The sequence below is a fragment of the Porcisia hertigi genome, chromosome 36 (genome assembly GCF_017918235.1).
Source record: "Porcisia hertigi strain C119 chromosome 36, whole genome shotgun sequence".
Taxonomy (NCBI): domain Eukaryota; phylum Euglenozoa; class Kinetoplastea; order Trypanosomatida; family Trypanosomatidae; genus Porcisia; species Porcisia hertigi.
In genome coordinates, this window is record NC_090595.1 from 700,794 (window position 1) to 719,463 (window position 18,670).

The following is an 18,670-nucleotide window of genomic DNA, read 5'->3' on the forward strand; positions in this document are numbered from 1 at the left end:
CCCTCCTCTCCCAAGAAGTGGGGAGCAACAGAGAAGTGATGTCCGTCATTTTTTTTTGCTGGGAGGCAGCTTTCATTTCCTCTCCGTTGTGCGAGTCTTTGCAATCGCGTGATGCCACCCATGTCATACTAGAGACAGGTGACAGAGTCGTGCGCACTTCAAAAAAAAAAGATCGGTGCAGGCATCGCCGTGAGACGAGTCACATCAACGGTACTGGACCGATCGTCGCCTTATCTTCATCGATCACCGCCGCGCCATCGCACCTTGTGGCCTCCCCACACTCACCCCCGGTGCCGCTAAAATATACGCATTCGCCTGAGCGATGCAGGGGTTTCTTTTTTTTTTTTTTTTTTGGGGGGGGGGGGGGGGGGGGGGGGGGGGGGGGGGTTGCTGCACTTGCACACACATGCTACGCCAGCACAGAGCGGAGGAGCAAAAGCCTCCCAGATTCCGTGCCTGCCACAACAACCTGGAGATCGGTTGGGTGTGCCGAGAGACTAGAGACAGTATCCTCGACTTGCACCGGAACCGTCTTCAGCTTCTCCAAGAAAAAGGAGTGCAGGTACACGATACACGACGCGTGATCAGCACTGTGTGGTTCGTGGCCAGTGGCCGAAGCGCCGCTGCTAGTGCCCGTGGTAGCCAATGGTTGACACGCAAGCAGAAGGCATTGGCTCGCTGTCGTGGCCCAGGTGGTCACGCGCCCGGGAGGCGAAAAAGTGCGCAGCGCGGCACCGTTCAGACTGTACTGGTACACCTTATAATCTTGGTGCGATAAAAACACTATGTTTGGCACGTAGCACGTTGTCTGCAGCAGCACGCGATGGATCGGAGCGCCGTAGGGATGCCGGATGACGCGGTCTAACTGCCCGGTGCTCAGTGAGTGAAGCATTAGGGTACCATTGAGAGAGGCAGTGGCGACAACGTCCAGTGTGCTGCCCACATCCACCGCTGACGGCATGCCCTCATGGCTGTAGATGGTGAAAAGCAACTCTACCTTCAACTGCTGATACAGCTGACAAGACCACACAGCGAAGGTAGTATCCTCGGCCCCTGTCACGAGATAACGACTGTCCTCACTGGACGCGACAACGACGACTCGTCCGCGGTGGGCGCGCAGTCGTACGTCGCCGCTCGCACACGAGAGCGCGCGAATCATGACCGAGTTGTCGAAGAAGCCACCCAGTACCAGGAACACCTCCTTGTCGTAGGACAGCAAAGCGGTGCTCGCCTCCGTGCAAGAGCCGTCCGCGTATGGCGAGTCGTTCGGAATAAAGCCAGCGGGAATGGGTGCAAGACGCCGCTCGTACTCCTCGCTAACGTCGAAGCTGCAGCAATCCACGGTGGGTGTCACGGATACAGGGGGCATCGAATGGCCTGACCCTGCCGCCACGTTGGCGTTCGCGTGACTGGATGCGTGTGTAACAGCCGCATTGGCCTGCGCATCCGCGGCAGAAGTCGGCGCCGCACATGGCGGCACTGAGGATTGGCGAATGAGGTTCAGGTGCATGCGCAGAGAGGCCGCGGCACCACTTCCGGAGACAACCAGAACTCTGTCCGTGGAGATCACTGCTGTCCGCGCCACCCGTGCGCAGCCCCAGCGCAGTGTCATGACTTTTATGTGAACAGGGAGTTGGAGCGGATCGGCCCACTCTGACGGCAGTCGCGGCTGGTGGGGTCGACGGAAAAGCTGAACGGGGGTTTGACCAATGTTGTCAAGCGAGTCTACCAAAAGCTGCTCATTCGTGTGCGTCGCCCCTTGGTTGCGATCCAAGTCCTCGTACGAATGCCAGTTGAACACGTTCAGCGCATGAACAGCGTCCTTGCCACGCTGTTTATACCCAAAGATGAGATCAATCCACTCATGCAAGTGGGCTGACACGTGCGCGCTCTCGAGAGCCTCGCGCATGCGATAGACAAACGTGAACGGGTCGTTGTGCGCCCACGGTGGGAGCTGCAGGTCGTGCATCGGGCTGCGGTCTTGCCGTAGCCCAAAGTCAACACGGTTCACATTGAGGCAGAGCTCCGGCAAGTAGTACAGCTCCGGAATCAACTCTCGCACATCCTGGGTGCTCGTCATAACTGCCTTGAAGCTGGCCTGGATGGAGTGAAACATGCGGTCGGCGTGGTCGAAATGTCCCCCTTGCAGAAGAATCGAGAGGCCCGTGAAGGGTGGCAGCCGAATGAGGAAGTAGAGTGTGATGGCAGGGGAGCTGTAATGCGTCAAGTAGTGAGCCGGGGCATCGCCGAGGTCCCCCATCTCCATATAGCGCTGCCGTACCAACTCCTGACGGTCACCACTGCCGCAAGCACCCATCGGCATGGACAAGTCGCGGAAGATCGACGGGTTGGTTAAGTCGAGCGTTTCACTCGTATAGTCAGAGAGAATCCAGGGAAATACAGGGTACTGCGTCAGGTCGTTCAGCGTGCGCCCGGCCAAGAGGTTCAGCATAAGGAGGTAGTCGAAGTTTGACAGCAGGCGGTTCCGCCACAGCGCGGTAGCCCGCAAGCGCAGGGGCTCTCGGCGCGGGTTCTCCTGGAGTACGTAGGCGCTGTGTCGGCTGACGTCGCCGGCGCCCTCGCGCAATAGGGCTGGCAGCATCGCTGTGCCCGCCCTCGACGTGTCGCGCACAAACGATGGCGCCACGAACATGTAGCTGCTTCGCTCACCGCAACGAATCATCTGCACCGCCGCGTTCATGGTGACTGTATCGGCGAAGTTCACAAAACAGCTGCGACGATCGCGGGTCCATATCTCAAGCGCGGTGCGGCACATGCGAAAACGACGAGCTGGTGCAATTTGAGTGATGTGGCTGAGATGGACAGAAAAGGGGCGCGGACGCAGCACGTACACCTTCGCCTCCTCGGCGACCGGCTGGTTGTACGCCTTGTTGACATCATCGATGAGCACTATCACCTCCGATCCGCGGACGGTGAAGCTTCCGCTCCAGCAGTGCATCAGGTACGGCACCTCGCAAGGAACAGAAAGGATTGACGGGGTGGCAGACACATCGTCGGTCGTAGAGCTTGGCAATGGATTGGCGCGCTTCGAGAGAGTCGCTGTCCCCTCTCGCGAGAGAGGATACTCGCTCAAGGAAGCCGCCGTCGCCGTGGACACACCCCTGCCATCGAGACTAAAGTTCATCATGTCCTCCTCCAGACCGGTGTCATCATCATCATCATCATCATTAGACGCCTGCAGCAGCGCACTTCCGCCCGCGGGAAAGCGGCGGTGCGAGGCGCAGCTGGCGCTGTTACTTCTGCTGCCCCCACCCGCGATGTCGACACAGCCGTCGCCTCCATCTCTGAGAAGTGCGGTCGCAGCCCTCGTGCTGGTCATCTTGGCAGACCACATGTCGTCGCGCTGCCGAAACCTCGGGGCTGAGGAAGAGACCATCGCCCTCCCACTGTAGTTTGTGCCGTCACGGTCGTAAATCAGCTTACGATGCACCAGACACTGCTGCTCCTGGGAGGAGAGCTTTAAATACTTGGGGGTCTTGTGAAGACCGCCCGCATCAGCACTCCAGAGAGTGCCGCGCAGTGCAACAGTGAAACGGGTCCACGTGCTGGCCCGCGCCGCCGCGGTGGCTCGCCGCGCGGCAGACGGCAAGAAGACACTTGTGAAGGACGCACTGGTGAGGTCATCCGAGTGCACACTGACATGTTCGTCGCGGGCGGGACCGGCAGTGCCACTCTCCGTCTCCCCTTTGAGGACTGTTGTCTCGGGAGAGTTGGAGGCGCACATAAGTGCTCGGATTTTGTCGTGGACGAGCCTACGAGCCACACTGTTTTCCGCAAAGAGCTCCTGTAGCCGACGCAGCGATGCCTGCTGCGTCGGCCAGAGCTCCTGGGCCAACGCTTTGTCAGCCAACTGCTCCCGCTCGACGGCGAGGAGGCAGCGCTCCGCAAAGGCGTTGTAATCCTCGCGCGACGCCACCTCAGCAAAGGCCTCGACGGTGTGGCGCGGGTTGGCTTGGTGGTCGCACAACCACTGCAACGTAGGCACGCCCGCTGTGAAAACTTCGCCTGTGAGGTCGTCGAGGTACGTCAAGCTTACCCGCGCGCCGCCTGTGCTGCCGCCGCGACCGACATGATTAGAGTATTGGGGGTCACCACGCGTGAGCCGCCTAGTCGCTGGCCGAAAAGAGGGCTGCCGAGAGGCATGTAATAGAGCATCGCTGCTACCCCCTGCTGCGGAAGCAAAAGCAGGCAGCTGCTCGAAGGAGAACCGAAAAACTTGCACCAGCGACTTGAGGCGATCCACGAGAACCGCGTTTGCGTTGGAGTGCGTTGAGGTGTCGCCGCACTCAGCAGCGTGGAGGCGCCGCAGAAGCAAACTATGCACACTGTAAATGAGCGTCATCGTAATCGCGATAGGGGAATGCTCGCGCGCGTGTTCGGCATTCACCGCTCGCTTTAGTAGCAGGAATCCACGGCCACGCTGCTCTCGATCGATGCGGCGCAGAAACGCATCTGTGAGCTTCACCACACTGTTCAAAGCCGCTCCAGAGCGCAGCGTCATTTGGCAAAGCACTTTGAACAGTCTGCCAAAGAGGCGCAGCATGCCGCCTTTGAGCACCGCTGCGGTGGATCCACCGCTACCCACGCCGACGCCGAGCCCGCCTACACCACTAGCCTTGGTAACAATGGGGCCGTTGACACTCGTGCTGGGGGGCGCAGCACCCAGCAACACCGACCACAACAAATCCCCTGGCCCCCCACTGCCCCCACTCTTGGACCCCACGATCGAGCCACTACCACCAATAGAAAGGCCACCTGTGTTGCCGTTGCTGCCGAGATGTAGCAAAGCGCTGTGGCTGCACAGCAACTCTGCGCACTTGACAGCGAGGGGAAGGTGCAACCATCGGCCATCTGGGTCACGGAGAAGAGCGCGCCGCACGTTACCGTGGGGGTCATCGATCTCTCCGGCGTAGAAGACGTCTCTTCCAGCGACGCCGCAGAGCAAGTCATCTTCTGCCTGCACCAGCGTCAGCTCTTCCCACTCGGTATACCCGAGACGAATGGGTAGGTGTGTGACAACGCCCTCCCCGCCTGGAACTGGCCCTGGTGGGGTGAAAGGCCATACAGCGGGCTGTACGGTGGCCATCACTGTGGCCTCACACCTCGAAACCAAGCCCCCGTAAAAAAGGACAGTCTCAACGACGCGCAGGAAATGGCACAAGTTCACGGCGGCAGTCTCGCTGCCAAAACCTATGAAAGCAGAAGCGGGGGACCCTGCATTGCTGACAGCGCCCCCTCGCTGCTCTCCACCTGGCAGCGCCATCAAGCGGCTATGGTAACGGTCCGCGACCCCGCACAGCACCTGATGCAACAAGCGGTGCAGGCGCTGCTCCCGCAGGTACGTTACCACGAGCTCCAGCTCCGCTGCCCCGTAGGTTTCGTGCCACAGGACCTGATAAATTGTGTAAGATAGAATCATGGAGACGGTTGTAAAAAAGAGCCCGGATCGTTTCGACTGGGCTCCTTCGCTCTCGGCAGAGTCCACGGTAACCGGCCGAGAGCCCACGGGACTAGCCACGCTCGTTTCCTGTGGCACACAAGTGGGCTCAAGCGACGAGGCAAAAAAGCCAACTACTGACACATACCAGCCGCGAACCGTAATCACGCGTCGCCAGGCCTGGGGATCGCTTTTAAGCAGCACCGCTGTGTCGATCAGGACGAACTCCTTGAGCTTCGTGTCAGCAGAGCGCTTCATTAGCATCAGTAAAGGCAGCAGTACCGCTGGGAACCGGATCGTCTGCGACTCGTCGAGAGGTGCGTAGTGGGTAGGGAGAGCCACCACATCGAAAAGCCCTACTAGGCCGCAGCGCAGCGCCAGATACACGGGTAGGTTCACTGGAAACTGCTGCAGCACATCCTTCAACCACGACAACGATACTTCCTCGGCCACGTGCACCACAGTGTCCTTGCTCGCCAAAAGTATTGGGTTCATCAGCTCCTGTGTACGCTTCGAGTGGAACACCATGAAGAGAAGTTGGAGGAGGGCTTCCAGCCGCACCGCCTCGGAGGTGGTCGAGGTGAGATACGGCATCAGACTCACAACGTAGTTTTTGCGTCCCAGCAGCTGAAAAAGATACGGTGTGGCGCTCGCTACGAGAAGCCGGCGCACGCGACGCAGGAGACGCAACTGAATAGAAGTCTTGCGGCACACCAAGTGTAACTTCTCCACCAAGTATTGCAGCGCCTCGACATCGCCGAGCGCAACAGGCGCAACGATGAGGGCTTCGAAGTAAGCTATCCACTGGCTCTCCAAGTCCTGCAAAGAGCAAGACGGCGGTGTTGACAGTAGATGAGACGGCAAGGAAGCGGGAAGCAGAGACGACGACGACGACGACGTCTCGGAGATGTCGCTGGCACAGACCGAGATAGGACTTGAGGTGGGCAAAGAGGATGAGAGCGACTCACGCGTGACGATAACAGACTGCTGCACCGACAAAAGGGTGTCTTCCTGGGCCGACTCCTCGCTTGCCTCCTCTGCCGTGACGCGCAGCAGCTCCTCTGCAACAAACATGCATGCGCCGAGAGTACGCAGACAGGGTAGCGTGTCGGGGTGTGCGCTAAGAAAAGTGCGCTGCACCTTCACCCACGTTAGCTGCACCTCGCGGGGGGCTGCCCGGATAACGTCGGCAGAGAAAAACAAGTTGGTTAAGGCGTCCTCAAAAAGTCGCGGGAACGGGGCGAGTGCCTCGAGTAATTTCACGAAAGCCACCGGCACCGCCACCTGCAACACAGGGCCAAGAAGCTCCAGCACTTGGCCAAGGAACACAAAAAATCCCGCCTCAGCCATTTCGTTGCGAATCGTCTCCGCACATGCCAGTGGCGGCACCAAGTCCAGCAGCCGCAGCATGGTGATGTTAATCGTGTCGCTTGCTCTACAGCCACTGAAAACCGTTCCCGTCGAATAGGTCGGGTCGAAAGACGAGGGGGGTGGGAGGTGAGAGCCTCCGTTGGCGGGGTTGGCAACTTGTGCAGGGACAACCAAGCCGCGGAAAGAAATGGGGAGAGTCGGATTCACCATCAAAATGCAGAGTGGCATCAGCACACTTGGCAGCGCCCCCAGCACTCCCATCGAGTCTATCACGCGCTGCTTGCTACATACGAGAGATCCCTCCATGGTGAAGAGCCGACTGTCACGGCCAGTGCGACCACGCAGCACGGCCGAGAGGTTGCAGAGATGGCCCCGGTCGCTCAGCCGCGTGTCGACACAAACGGTGGCCCGGCCAGCGAGCCAGTGCTCATCCCCAGCCACGCCAGCGGTGCCTCCCGTTGTGGATGGGGCACGATGACTGTCAGGTGAAAAGGAGAGGGGCCGTGGCGACGGTGTCGTGATGGTCGATGACGACGACGTCCACACTACCGCTTCCGCAAGACGTACTGCTGTCTGAAGAACCCCACGGTCGCGCTCGGTCACCGTGTACGGAAAGAAGTACGCGGCGGACACCTGACCGTAAAAAGCATGCGCCACACTGAGCCGGTCGACGTCGTGGCCGAGGCACCCCACGTAAAAGAACCCGCGCGACATGAGGGGGTAAGCCACCTGTGGAATCACAGCCACCTCAGCATTGTTCACATAAAGCATGAACTGTCCGCCGGACGCGGGCGTCAAGAAAGCTGCCGGGCGATGGGACACACACAAATGTGTCCACTCCCGCGGCCGCAACGTCGCCGCCAGGTACACGCGCAGCTCTTGTTGCTGACGATTACGGTACTGCACAAAAAAACGGCCCGTGCGTCCTTCCACCATAAAGGCCAGTAGTGTTGCGCGGTCGGCAGTACGGAGGGAAAAAAGGCACACGCAGGACTCGCGCTGGTGCGGTCTCACGCCCCCGCCGGCACTCTGTGGAGTCGGCATACCCTCCCACCGCACATTGAGAGAAACCGAATAACCCTCAAGAGGGAAGTCGGGTAACGCAGCACGGAGCCCAGCAGGGCCACGCCCGCGGTACAGGGCGATAAAGTGTTGCGGATCGCGGCACATTGCATGACCAAAAGGTACACCAAGTGGCGGCTGGACTGCCCCGCTCAAGACCTGTATGATCAAAGGCACAAGCGCCTGGCGGTCGCGCTGGTGCCTCGAGTGACTAATCAGCATCAGCAGCTGCTTCAGCTGCCTCACGTCCATATGGCAACGAGCCAGCAGGACAAGGAGGTGGACCAGTAGAGCGTCGAGTCGGGGATGCACAGGGCCAGATTTTGAAGAGGGGGAAACCTGTGAGGCTGCAGACTGCGGCAGACGTGCCACCACCGGCAGCAGCTGCCCCAAGACGTCATGCACAGCTGAGCTGGCAGCCAAGTAGAGACTACCATAGCAGCTCTCTACAGTGCGGATGATAGAGACGAGCAACTGCCGCAGCGCCGCTTGCTGGGCCCCGGTCAAAACAGCTAGACAAGTGAACCGACGCAGCACGGCAGCCAACAGCAGCGGATTCTGGAGAGACAACGTCCACGGCTCATCACAGACCCCGTCGCGGCGCCACGGTGTGGCGCCCGCTACATCGACTTCATCAAACTCGTCGAAGAACGCATCCACAGTGTCAACCGATTCGTAAATGAGGTATGAGCACACCCGCACCATCCCACATGCGTCGTCTTCGCCCAACGAGCGAGTAGGTGGAAGCGCGCTGCTGCTGTTCGCCATGGCCCACGCGTTGGCGATGCAATTCACGAGCCCCTCTTCGTTGATGACGACGCGGTACAGCATCTCGCGCTGCGATGGGTTCGCCAGCGTCATGCCGACTAGCACTCTTGCGATGGACCGCACCATCTCGCGGGCTGCGCGACAAGCTTCGACATCATGTCTTGCTGCCGCCGTCAACGGTCCTGACGGTGTGTTTTGCACACTGGGCAAATCCGATGCCGCGACCAGAAAAGTTTTCGGTGAAGATGTCAAAAGTTTCGCCTCCGCTGCACCAGCCTCCTCCATCAAGGAGCAATTTGATAATGCATCATGCCCACCTACGGCCTCCCGCGACGGGGTGAGTAGGTGCAGCAGAAGCCCGTAGATGTGCAGCTCGTCACTTTGGCTGGCCTCGAAGAGGGCTCTCTGGAACGTGCGAAGCCGCAGCAGCTCACATGAATTCCCGTCGGCGTCCGAGCAGTTCACTTCACAGAGTCGTCGGAACGTACACTCCAGTGCGTTGAGAAGGGAACGGAGAACAATTTGACGCGTCTCCTCATCGGCGGACGCCGCTGACAAGGGGCGCATACCGGGCGCGATTGAATCCGGTAGCTTAAAGCCACCTCCCCCCAGTGTAGGGTAGTTGACGCATTCACACAGCGTTCGCCAGACGCCTTCGCAGAGCCTCTGGCAGTGCAGCGGCACTGCCTGCACAGCACCTGGACTGCCTTCGCCCCTAATGTGGCCAGTAGACAACATCGTCGACACCAAGGGCTCCATCCTCCTCAGATGCGCCCCTATAGCCGGCTGCAGGTCAACGAGCGGTTGGCACAAAAGTGCTTCGACCATCTGCTGACCATCCTGGCGCAGCAAAGGATGCCACAGCAGTGAGAGCAACAAACTAGGGCAATTCGTCGCCATGTATACGCACGCTGCCGCGTCACGGACAAGAGATCGGGCGGCCTGCATCGCCCAGGCCCATGAAACTGGGCTGGTGTCCTTGACTTCGGGGCACGCGTCGGCGGAGACGGCAGCAGCGCGCAAAAGATACTCGACGCCTCCAGCCTGAACTAGTGCTGCACAGACTGCTCCCGCCACGCCTGATGTCGTCGCTTTCGCGTTGACACCTTGCGGCGGCGCCGCAGCGAGACTTGCAAGGGCAACAAGACAATTGCACCAGCGCCGACGCTGACTATGCACAACCGAGGAACAGGGTGGTAAAACCGATGCGGAAGATGCTCTCAAGACTCGCATCAGCGCCCCCACCGTTTCCCGTGCTAAGTGCTGCTCATCGGTGGAATGGGTTCCTTTGCGCTTACAAGTGCTGGCGACACCATGTTGTGAGCCAGTCACGCTCGCGGGAGAGCGGCCGTCCTGAGCCCCGGGAGGCTGATGACCCTCTTCACTGTCACCCGAGCCACCATCACATGCACACAGCTGCAGGCAGTGTGAAAGCAGGTAGAGGACAAGGTGGGGGCGTCGCCACGTCGTGGTGGCTTCGACTGTAGCCTCTTCCTCGTAGCTCCGTCTCCGAGGCGAGCACGCGGTCTCGACGGGAGCCGTCGACTCGAGCGATGTGAAGTGGGGCGAAAAGTGCTCATCGTGGAGTAGAATACGAAAGAGGCCATGATGCACCAAAAATAGAACAAAAGAGTCATCGTCCCCGGTGGCTGCAGTGGTGACGGGAGCAAAACCGATGTGACCTGGACTCGTAGCAGCGGCGCTCTGCGGTGGATTGGCGAGCGGTGGGTTTGATGGCGAGCATGGTGGGGAGAGGCGCATGTTTGTGCGCGGTGCCTGTGCAGCCAACAGCGGTGTGCCCCTTCTCGTCGAGGCTGAGAAACCGGAGGACAGGGCCAGCATGGCAGGTGATGTACAATACCCCAGGGATGGAGGCGCGAAAGGAGGCTGCTGCCGCTGCACCGCAGGCGTCTCACGTGGCAATAGAAAAATTGACTGACTGCGGTGTTGCCCATGCGCCTCGAGACACCACAGGGCGTGCTTGAGAAGAAGATCATAGAGACAGGACTCGAACGGAAAGGTCAAACCGTGACTGTGGCTCATGTCCCTGCTGCCTCTGCGCACATCCGTGTCGTCTGAGCTGCCGGATTCCTGGGTCGGGGACAGCGGGGGCGTAGTGGGGAACTCATTGGGCTCTGTGAGACTGGAAGTGGGGTGCAGGGCTGACGCACTGTCAGCGATCAAGAACGTCTTCACCACCGTCAATTCCAGCTGGTCAAGGGTGTCAAGTGCACGTCGCTGGCGCGCCGACGCACCGTTTGTCGCGGTGACAGCGCTGTTTCTCCCCAGTGACGTGCCTCGCGATGGCGGCGCACTGCAAGCTGAGAGAGAGGCGCGCACAAGACGAGCTACCACCAGCAAGCCAAGGTAAGCATGCAGGAACTCGTCCACATACGGGTTACTTGACAGAGGGGCAGAGGTGATCTGTGGTGGGCGGGCGAGCGCCTGATTAAGCAAGGCAGAAAGGCTCTCCACAGCCGTTTCCCTCTCCGCTACGCCGCGCCTGGCGTCGTCTCGGTACTGACAAGCTGTGCTCGAGGAGGCGATTCTCTCGACACCCCGCACCCAGTCCCCCCACGCCTCTGCACCTTGCCGACTCTGCACGTCTGGGGCTCTCATGGCCGTCACACCGTGCCACGACGGCTCTGTGAATCGAGAGCCAACCACCTGAAGCACCGTAATGAGTGCGTCGAGGACAAAAGAGTGGTCCATGGCTTCAACAACGCTTATCGCATTCTCCTCCATGAGTGTCGTCAGCAGCACCAGACCGCACGAAAGCTGTCCAAGAAGACGCAGCTGTCGAATGGGGCGCCACGGATGTTCAGGCGGAGTCAGAGCTCTGTCGATATCGCAGCGACCCGTAGGCGGCGGCGGCGGTGGTGGTGGTAGCGGTGGCGATGGCGATGGCGGGCTGAGGATAGGTGAAGTTCCTGTTGGGGAGCCAAGACCCTCGGTCACTTCAAAGTGTGGTTGTGCGCCGCGGTCCTGGGAGGTAGCGGACTGCAACGCTCCAGTTCTCTCCGAAGAATCACATAGATCGGACGTCTTCCGATCCCCGGCGATGAAGCAGGCAAGAAGCACGCTGATGGCACTCAGGAGCACGCCAGCGACGCTGCCCACCTGCGCTGATGATGACGAGGCGCTGGTAATGAACATGTGGCGCAGCAGGCGGGCAGTCAGCACCACGATTAAGCCGAGATCGGAGTCCTCCTCAACGACTTCCCCTTCTACCATCACCGTGTGGGTTTCACTGCGCGGTGGCGCATGATCAACAGCACCTTTTGAGGCGAAAAAAAGAAGCGCAATCAAGGACTCTGCTACATCGTTCGCGGATCCAAGAGCCAGTGAAAGCCCAACGTTTGCGGACTTGCCTTCCCCATTACCGTCCTTGGCCCCGCGCACCCCCAGTGACAGCATTGCGAGGGGAACCTCAGAGGGCGTGGCGTTTACCTCATGAACCAAAACCGCGTTGCTTAGCCCAGTACATCGCCGCGTCTCCTCCACCGCAGCCGCGGCTTCCCGCTCTGTCTTTGCCACGGTGACGCCGTGAGCATTGAGCCGCGCTGTCGAGGCCGTGAGGAAAAGCTCCTGGACACTAAGAGAAGGAGTGGAGATGTCGTGCAGCAACTCCATCCAGTAAAGACACAAGGAGAGGAGGCGATACCCTTGCTTTTCAATCACCTCAGCAGACACAGCGTCACGCGTGCTCATACCGCCCCCTTCACCACAGCCTCTGGCGGTCCTCCCACCTCCTCTAATCCACTCGGGCTCAGGTAGGGATGCCGCAGGGGCCGTGGCTGGCGGGAGCGAAAACTCTTCGCTTCGACCCGCCCGTGTGAGGTGGCTGAGACACCGCAATGTCGTCACTACACAAGACGTGACTGCGTTACTGAGCAAGTTGAGGTGGCTTCGCATAGCGGCTGCCTGCAAATCCGTTGCACAGGTGATGGCGACCAGAACATGGCTGAGCTGTTGCAAGGACTCTACGACTCGAACTGAGACAGTAGTTGCACTGTCTCTTGAGGAAGCAGCCTCTGCTGAAAGGGCCGCGCACAACGATGTCAGACATGACTGCCAATGTTGGAGATGCACCACCACCAGAAGAAACGGGAGCTGAGCTTCTTGGGCCTCCTCGAGGGTGAGAAGCGACTTCTGGACAGCCTGAAGAGAGCCTTGGGGAGGGGATGAGCTCCCTTGCTCACCGCAGACGGGGCCGGGCGCTACAGGTGCCGGCTGTGGCACTAGCTCCAGCACTCGTCGCGTTACTACGGCTGTTTTGCATGAAAGCAAAGGTGCGAGCGCCTCGATCATGACCACCTCCAGCTCTGTGCGCGCTAGGCCAGCTTCCCCACATGCTTGCGGCTCACCCTCGTGGGACAAAGAAGAAGAGGTGCTCGAAGCGTATCTGTCTACATCCTCGGAGGGCTGGAAAACAGCAGGAGCGGCGGCGGCGAATACGCCCTCGTCTGCGGGCATGTAGTCAGCCAACAGGCGGCCAAGTGACGTGTGGGTCATGAAATCCGTGTAGGCGCGCTGGCGCTCCTGAAGCACCCGCTGAGCCTTTTCATTCTGTGTTAGACGCGCAGTGCGTGCTGTTTCAGTGGCACCTTTGGGGGCATCGCCGCGAGAGGCGAGCTCATCCACCTTGACGCGGCCCCATTCGAGGACATTCGCCAAGTAGTGGTACATCCCGTACTCTTGGATTGTCTATTTGCCTCTGTACTGCGCACACACACACACACACATACACGCAAACACCCCCGGGCAAACTCATCTCATGCGTGCAGAGGAGAAATCGCTATCCTGATTCTCCTTGCGGTGGGATTCTACGCCCACACAATGAAGAGTGCTGCGTGTATGAAGGGACACTGATGACGGTGGACACGCGCGGAAACAGCAAGAGGTGCAACAAGGGAAGCAGCCGCAAGAATATACCCAACCGCAAGCATATGTACAGTTTTTAGTGCAGAATTACGAATACCGGTTTCGGTGATGTGAGTTGCAGGGTACCTCCAGGAAACAACAACAACAGCAGCAGCCCGATCACGGCGTCCGTCTGCGCAGATTATTCAAGTGTATTCGTTACCGTCTTCTCGGTAAAACAAACCGAAGTGGAATGGCAGCACAAGTCTTTTAATCCCTGCGCTCTTTCCGGGGGGGAAGGGGGGAGGGAAGAGAGAGGGGAGGGAGGGGCGGGCGGGCGGGCGGGCCGGCGGGCGGCACAAAATACAGTGTACTTGCGGAGGTGGAAGCCGATGTGTCCGCTGGTCGATTTTCCAGGCTACTCGCACCCCTGGCCGTATTGTAAATCTCAAATTGTTGCACCAAGCCTCTACAGGTCTGCTTAAAGAACGACACGAGCAAAAACAGAAAACGGGGGGTTGGGTGAGGAAGCCTGGAAAGAAAACGTGGTGGTGTTTATAGCGGGACCCACCAGCATACACAGAGAAGAGAGAGGTTCCTTGAAGGGAAAGAGGAAAGACAAGGGGGAAGAGGTGTCAGACAGTCAGCGGAGTCAGTCAGCGCGTGAAAGAAGGATAAATCGACCTCATTCCACCCTTCTCGGCCACGAGCACAACAAACAAAAAGAGGTGTCGCCTCAGGACATGCCGCGAGAAGCACAGATATTTGAATGCGGAAAAAAAAAAAAAGAAAACAGATGAAAATTGGGCAAATTCAAGACAAGGAGAAAAGGGAAGCATTAGACATGTTGCAAAGAAGAGGCGACGTGGACGTGGCACCCTGACAGAGCCACACACACACACGCACACACGTGCGCGCAAAGGAAGAGCCCCTGAGGTCCACGGCCCCAATCCACCGCACGCCAGTTCGAGTCTTTGAGGAGGGTGGCAGAGAGTCAAAGATAACAGTTCGAAACAGAGGAACTTGAAGGGGGGGGGCCAGGGACCCCGTCAAGGTGGTCGACCTAGAGCGATAGAGAGCGAGGACCTTTAGACAAAGAGGAATGAGTTGAGCGTTGCGCAGCCCGTTGCACGTTTGCGCCTGTGGGAGCGGCGGTGTATCCCCCCTCCACCCACCCACCCTCTGGGTGTGTACAACGCGTGTTGCGAGTGCTCCAAGATGTAAATCTAATCTTTTTTTTTTGCGCAGGCGTTAGCGCACGTATTTTTGTGTCTGAGCTTCACGTGAAAGGCGAGATAGACCTGTCTGGTGCACAAACCCCACACGGCGAGGAGGAAAAAAAAAGAAAAGGGTGAGTGCGCAAGGCTTGTGTGTATGCCAAAGATAGACGAACGACACTGTCCAGTTCCAAAAGAGGGGGTCAGAAGCTGCGGCACACATCCGAGAGACAAGCAAAGAGAAAACGATATATGAGCGGCGCCCGGGGGGGGGGGGAGGTGGAGAGGACAGCCACGCGAAACAAACAAATGCGAGAGTACAGGGGAAAGGGTCCAACAGCAAAAGCCTGCAAAGCGTAAGCTAAAGAAAATATGAGATGACCTGGGGGCACTGTGGTGACGCGAAGAGTAAGAAACGAAAGGTATGACGACATCGGCGGCGCCGTACGTCTCCGTTCTCCCCTCCCTCTTTTCACGCGGACTTCACGCGCAGGAACGCAGGACATGCTGTTCCCGTCCCCCCAGCCCACCTCAGATGTGTCACCGTCTCATGGAAACGGAGAAGACATTCGGCACCCCTGGCATACACTCTTGATTGAGCTACGGTAGCGGCCTTCGCAGACATACAAGGGGGTCGGATGACTGATGGCTACACACAAAACGGCAGAAAAAAAAAACGAAGAGACCACGGAACACTTCAAAGTGCAAAACCTCCTGTACACGCAAAGCTCACCAGCGAACACATGCACACAGCCCAAGACATCGACGGTAGTGAGAAGTGGGGGGAAGGGGAGGGCACGCGTGGCCGTTTAAACGCCTCTGAGACTTTCTCTACCCTCTCTTTTTTTTTTGGGGGGGGTCACGAGCGCGGAGCCTTAAATAAAGTCCGTGTCGTCTTGTGTTGTCGTATGTGCACAAACGGACGTGTCTGGATGTTCGCAGACCGGCGGCTGATCATAGACTGCCGTAACAGGTGGCGCAGACGCGCAGGTCACGCGCTCCGTGGGAGGGATGGGAGACACTGAAAAGACACCAGGCGCCTGGGTCGGTGACGAAGGAGCGCGATGAGTTGCAGCCGCAGTAGACGCCGTGGCGGCTTCTGCTGCGGGGGGCTCCAGCGGGGCATGGTAGGGGTGATCAGCAGGGCCACTTGCGTCCGCCCTCGCCGACTGTGACCCCGACGCTGATGGCGACGCTGCTTTACCTGTGTCGGTTGTGGAAAGTGGTGGAGCGTTTTCCGTGGAGGATTCGGCTGCCACCGCAGGCGGCGCGGGTGTCATCACCTCCACGGGAGAGGAGGCTGCACAGGCCCCCGAGCTGGTCACCTCCACCGGCCCGGCCGGAACCGCATGCACATCCACGTTTACCTCAGCCGCGAGCTCTGCCACGCGCTCGTGTAAGAGATTCACCAAGTCTCGCCGTGTTTCTCCGTGCTCCACATAGAAGGCGATCATGCGCTCCATCCCCGCGGCGCGCCCCTTCATTTGTGAAACGAGCTGGATGCGCTCCTCTGCATCTTTGTTCGCCGCCCCGGCGAGTGGCTGCGTCACCAAGGCAAGCATAGCCGTTGTGAGATGCTCGCTGCACTTGACAAGGTCCATTTCGACCTCCCTCTTCAAGTCCCGTGAGGACTGCCCCAGTTCCAGCCGCCGCTTGCGCAGCGCCGCTAGACTAATGTACTTTTCCACCACGGTGATGTTTCCATCCACGTGGGACAGATTCTTTTGCAGATATTGCAGGTGGGCCAACTGACACAGGAACGCCCTTGAGTCTCGCAGTGTGTCTCTCGAATCGATCTGAAGCATGAACTTCACCAGCTGCCGAACGAGGTCGAGGCTGTGGTGCACGGCCTCCTCTGCAAATACTGAGAACACAGAGAAATCCAGGGTCGGATACAGCCAGTGCAGCAGCTGGAGAGCGTTTATGACGCCCGCGAGGTAAAACATTTGCGTCTGAGCAGCCTCCTCACGGGGCGGTGATAGCTTCGCACTGTACGCGTCGGTACCACAGCGGATATAGATGTTGGCGATCTCACGCGTCGGAGTGCAGGAGGACACCGCTTGCCGGAGGTAAACACTCGTGCGGAAGACGAGGCGCTCCTGGGTATCCTGAATCATACGCACCCAGAGGTCCGAGAGGGCCTGCAAGTCCTGCACACCTGTGCTCTCGAGCAGGCTCACACGCTGAATGCTCTCCACTGTGCGGGATAGCTCGCCGACGTCGTCGATGCACAGCAGCCTTGATCGAAAGACGTAGTACACCTCTTCGGCAATGCTCGGCACCAGTTTCGCGAGAAGGTGAGAGACGATGTCTTCCCTCAACCACAACCGCGTGAGCACATCGGACTCTAGAGCTAAGCAGCGCTGAAGCAGTACACAGATGTGCTCGGCCAGCTGCGGAAGTGTATGCGCCTCGGCCACGCCGGAGAGCTGCTGCCGAGCTGCCGTGTCTGTCGCTGGTTTCCCTTCCACGGCGGCACTCGCAGCCGCGACGCTGCCAGTCGTTGTGGCATCAGTACACGAGCTCTGCTGGGCGTCAAGGTAATACCAAAGAGTGAGCCAGTAGCGTAACAGGGGCACCAACAAGCCAACGCGCGCGTCGCGGTAGGAATCCATCACCTCCCGCATGCCAGGATCCGCGTCCAGGCCGCCGCCAGCAGTCACCATCTCCTCCCCAAACGCCTCCGCCCCGGTGTAGCTGAAACCACCCTGCCGAAGTTCGACCATGCGCCGGAGTGGCGTGAAGCTTTCTCCAGACTTCACGAATGCATCGTTCACACTGGCGAGGAACTCTGCAAAAGAACCGGAAACGTCGTGTGGGCGTAGCTGCAGCAATGGAGCGCTACCCATCTTCTCCGGGGACGCTGATGTCGCAGACGTCGAGAGCAGCTGAACAGACGCTGAGGCCTCGAGGGTGGAACTGCCGCCGGGGTTCGTCTGCCTCTTCTGGAAAATCTGCGTGGCCGCCTCAAACGCCGGTGAGGCCAGCGTTGCGAGCTCCATTGTACGAAACGATGCCCGTACCGCGTCCTTTAGCATCGCAGTGACCGTCTGCTGCGCCTCAGCGAGTCTCATGGCGTATTGTTTGGCGGACTTGTACTGTGCATTAGCCGAGAGAAACTCCATCTCCTTGCCGATGTCCTGCAGAAGTGCGGAAAAGCGCACCGTTCCGGCCTTGAGGAACGGGTTTACTGCCTCCCTGCACAGGTCATCAATGTGCGTGAAATGCGCCACGTTCTGCACCAAAGCATCACGGACAAGCTCCAGCTTTGCCTTGCGCACCATCATGGCAGAGGCGTTGTGACTAAGATTGTCGCTTTGCTTTTGCACCGACTCCGTCACGCGCTGCATTGCGGTCACGCTGCTCCGTACGCGCTCCAGCACCTGATAGCAGTTGCCGGCCTGCACGGCGCCGCGTTGGACCCGTGCTTGCCAGGTCAGCAATTCCGGCACGTGCTCCTCGACCACCTTCAGGGCAGAACGATGAAGTCGATCGTTCTGCAGTTGCTCGTCGCGTTCGCCTGAATCGTCAGCGATGGTCAACACCGCAGCCCCTGCCGGGTTGGGACCCGGTAAATCTTTGAAAGCAGCGCCAGTGACGACACCGTCCCCCTCAGATGCCGTGAAGCGAGCCGGCACTGCCAACGGGTAGCAAAAACGGTGGTGCAGTGGCACGAGCAGCAGCTCCAGCTGACGCATGACTAACGCCTCCTCGTCTGCGCCAGATGTCGCTGATTGTTCCGCCATCATAGCAAACGCTTTGGCTATGCAAGCGATTTTTTATTCCTGTTTGGTTGCCCTCGCCGCTCTCAATCCAGAGAACGGGCGACGCAAAAGACAAAATCCCTGCTGCGCTGGAAGATAGCGAAAGAGACCGCCAACAGCGCAGGGAGGGGGGGAGAGAAAAGGGGCGAGGGGGAGGGGGAGGAGGA

At 59.2% G+C, this 18,670-nt stretch overlaps 2 protein-coding genes across 2 annotated transcripts; both read right to left on the bottom strand.

Moving 5' to 3' along the window:
• Nucleotides 1–409: 409 nt before the first annotated feature.
• On the bottom strand, nucleotides 410–13,348 carry JKF63_00163 (uncharacterized protein; the record flags this gene model as incomplete). Its single annotated transcript, XM_067896215.1, has 3 exons — nucleotides 410–11,133; nucleotides 11,185–11,589; nucleotides 11,620–13,348. 3 exons carry the CDS (start codon nucleotides 13,346–13,348, stop codon nucleotides 410–412), a joined length of 12,858 nt encoding a protein of 4,285 aa, XP_067752372.1.
• A 2,266-nt stretch (nucleotides 13,349–15,614) lies between these two features.
• Nucleotides 15,615–18,488, bottom strand: JKF63_00164 (uncharacterized protein; the record flags this gene model as incomplete). The annotated part of the gene is made up of 1 exon (XM_067896216.1): nucleotides 15,615–18,488. One exon carries the CDS (start codon nucleotides 18,486–18,488, stop codon nucleotides 15,615–15,617), a length of 2,874 nt encoding a protein of 957 aa, XP_067752373.1.
• Between the last annotated feature and the right edge of the window lie 182 nt (nucleotides 18,489–18,670).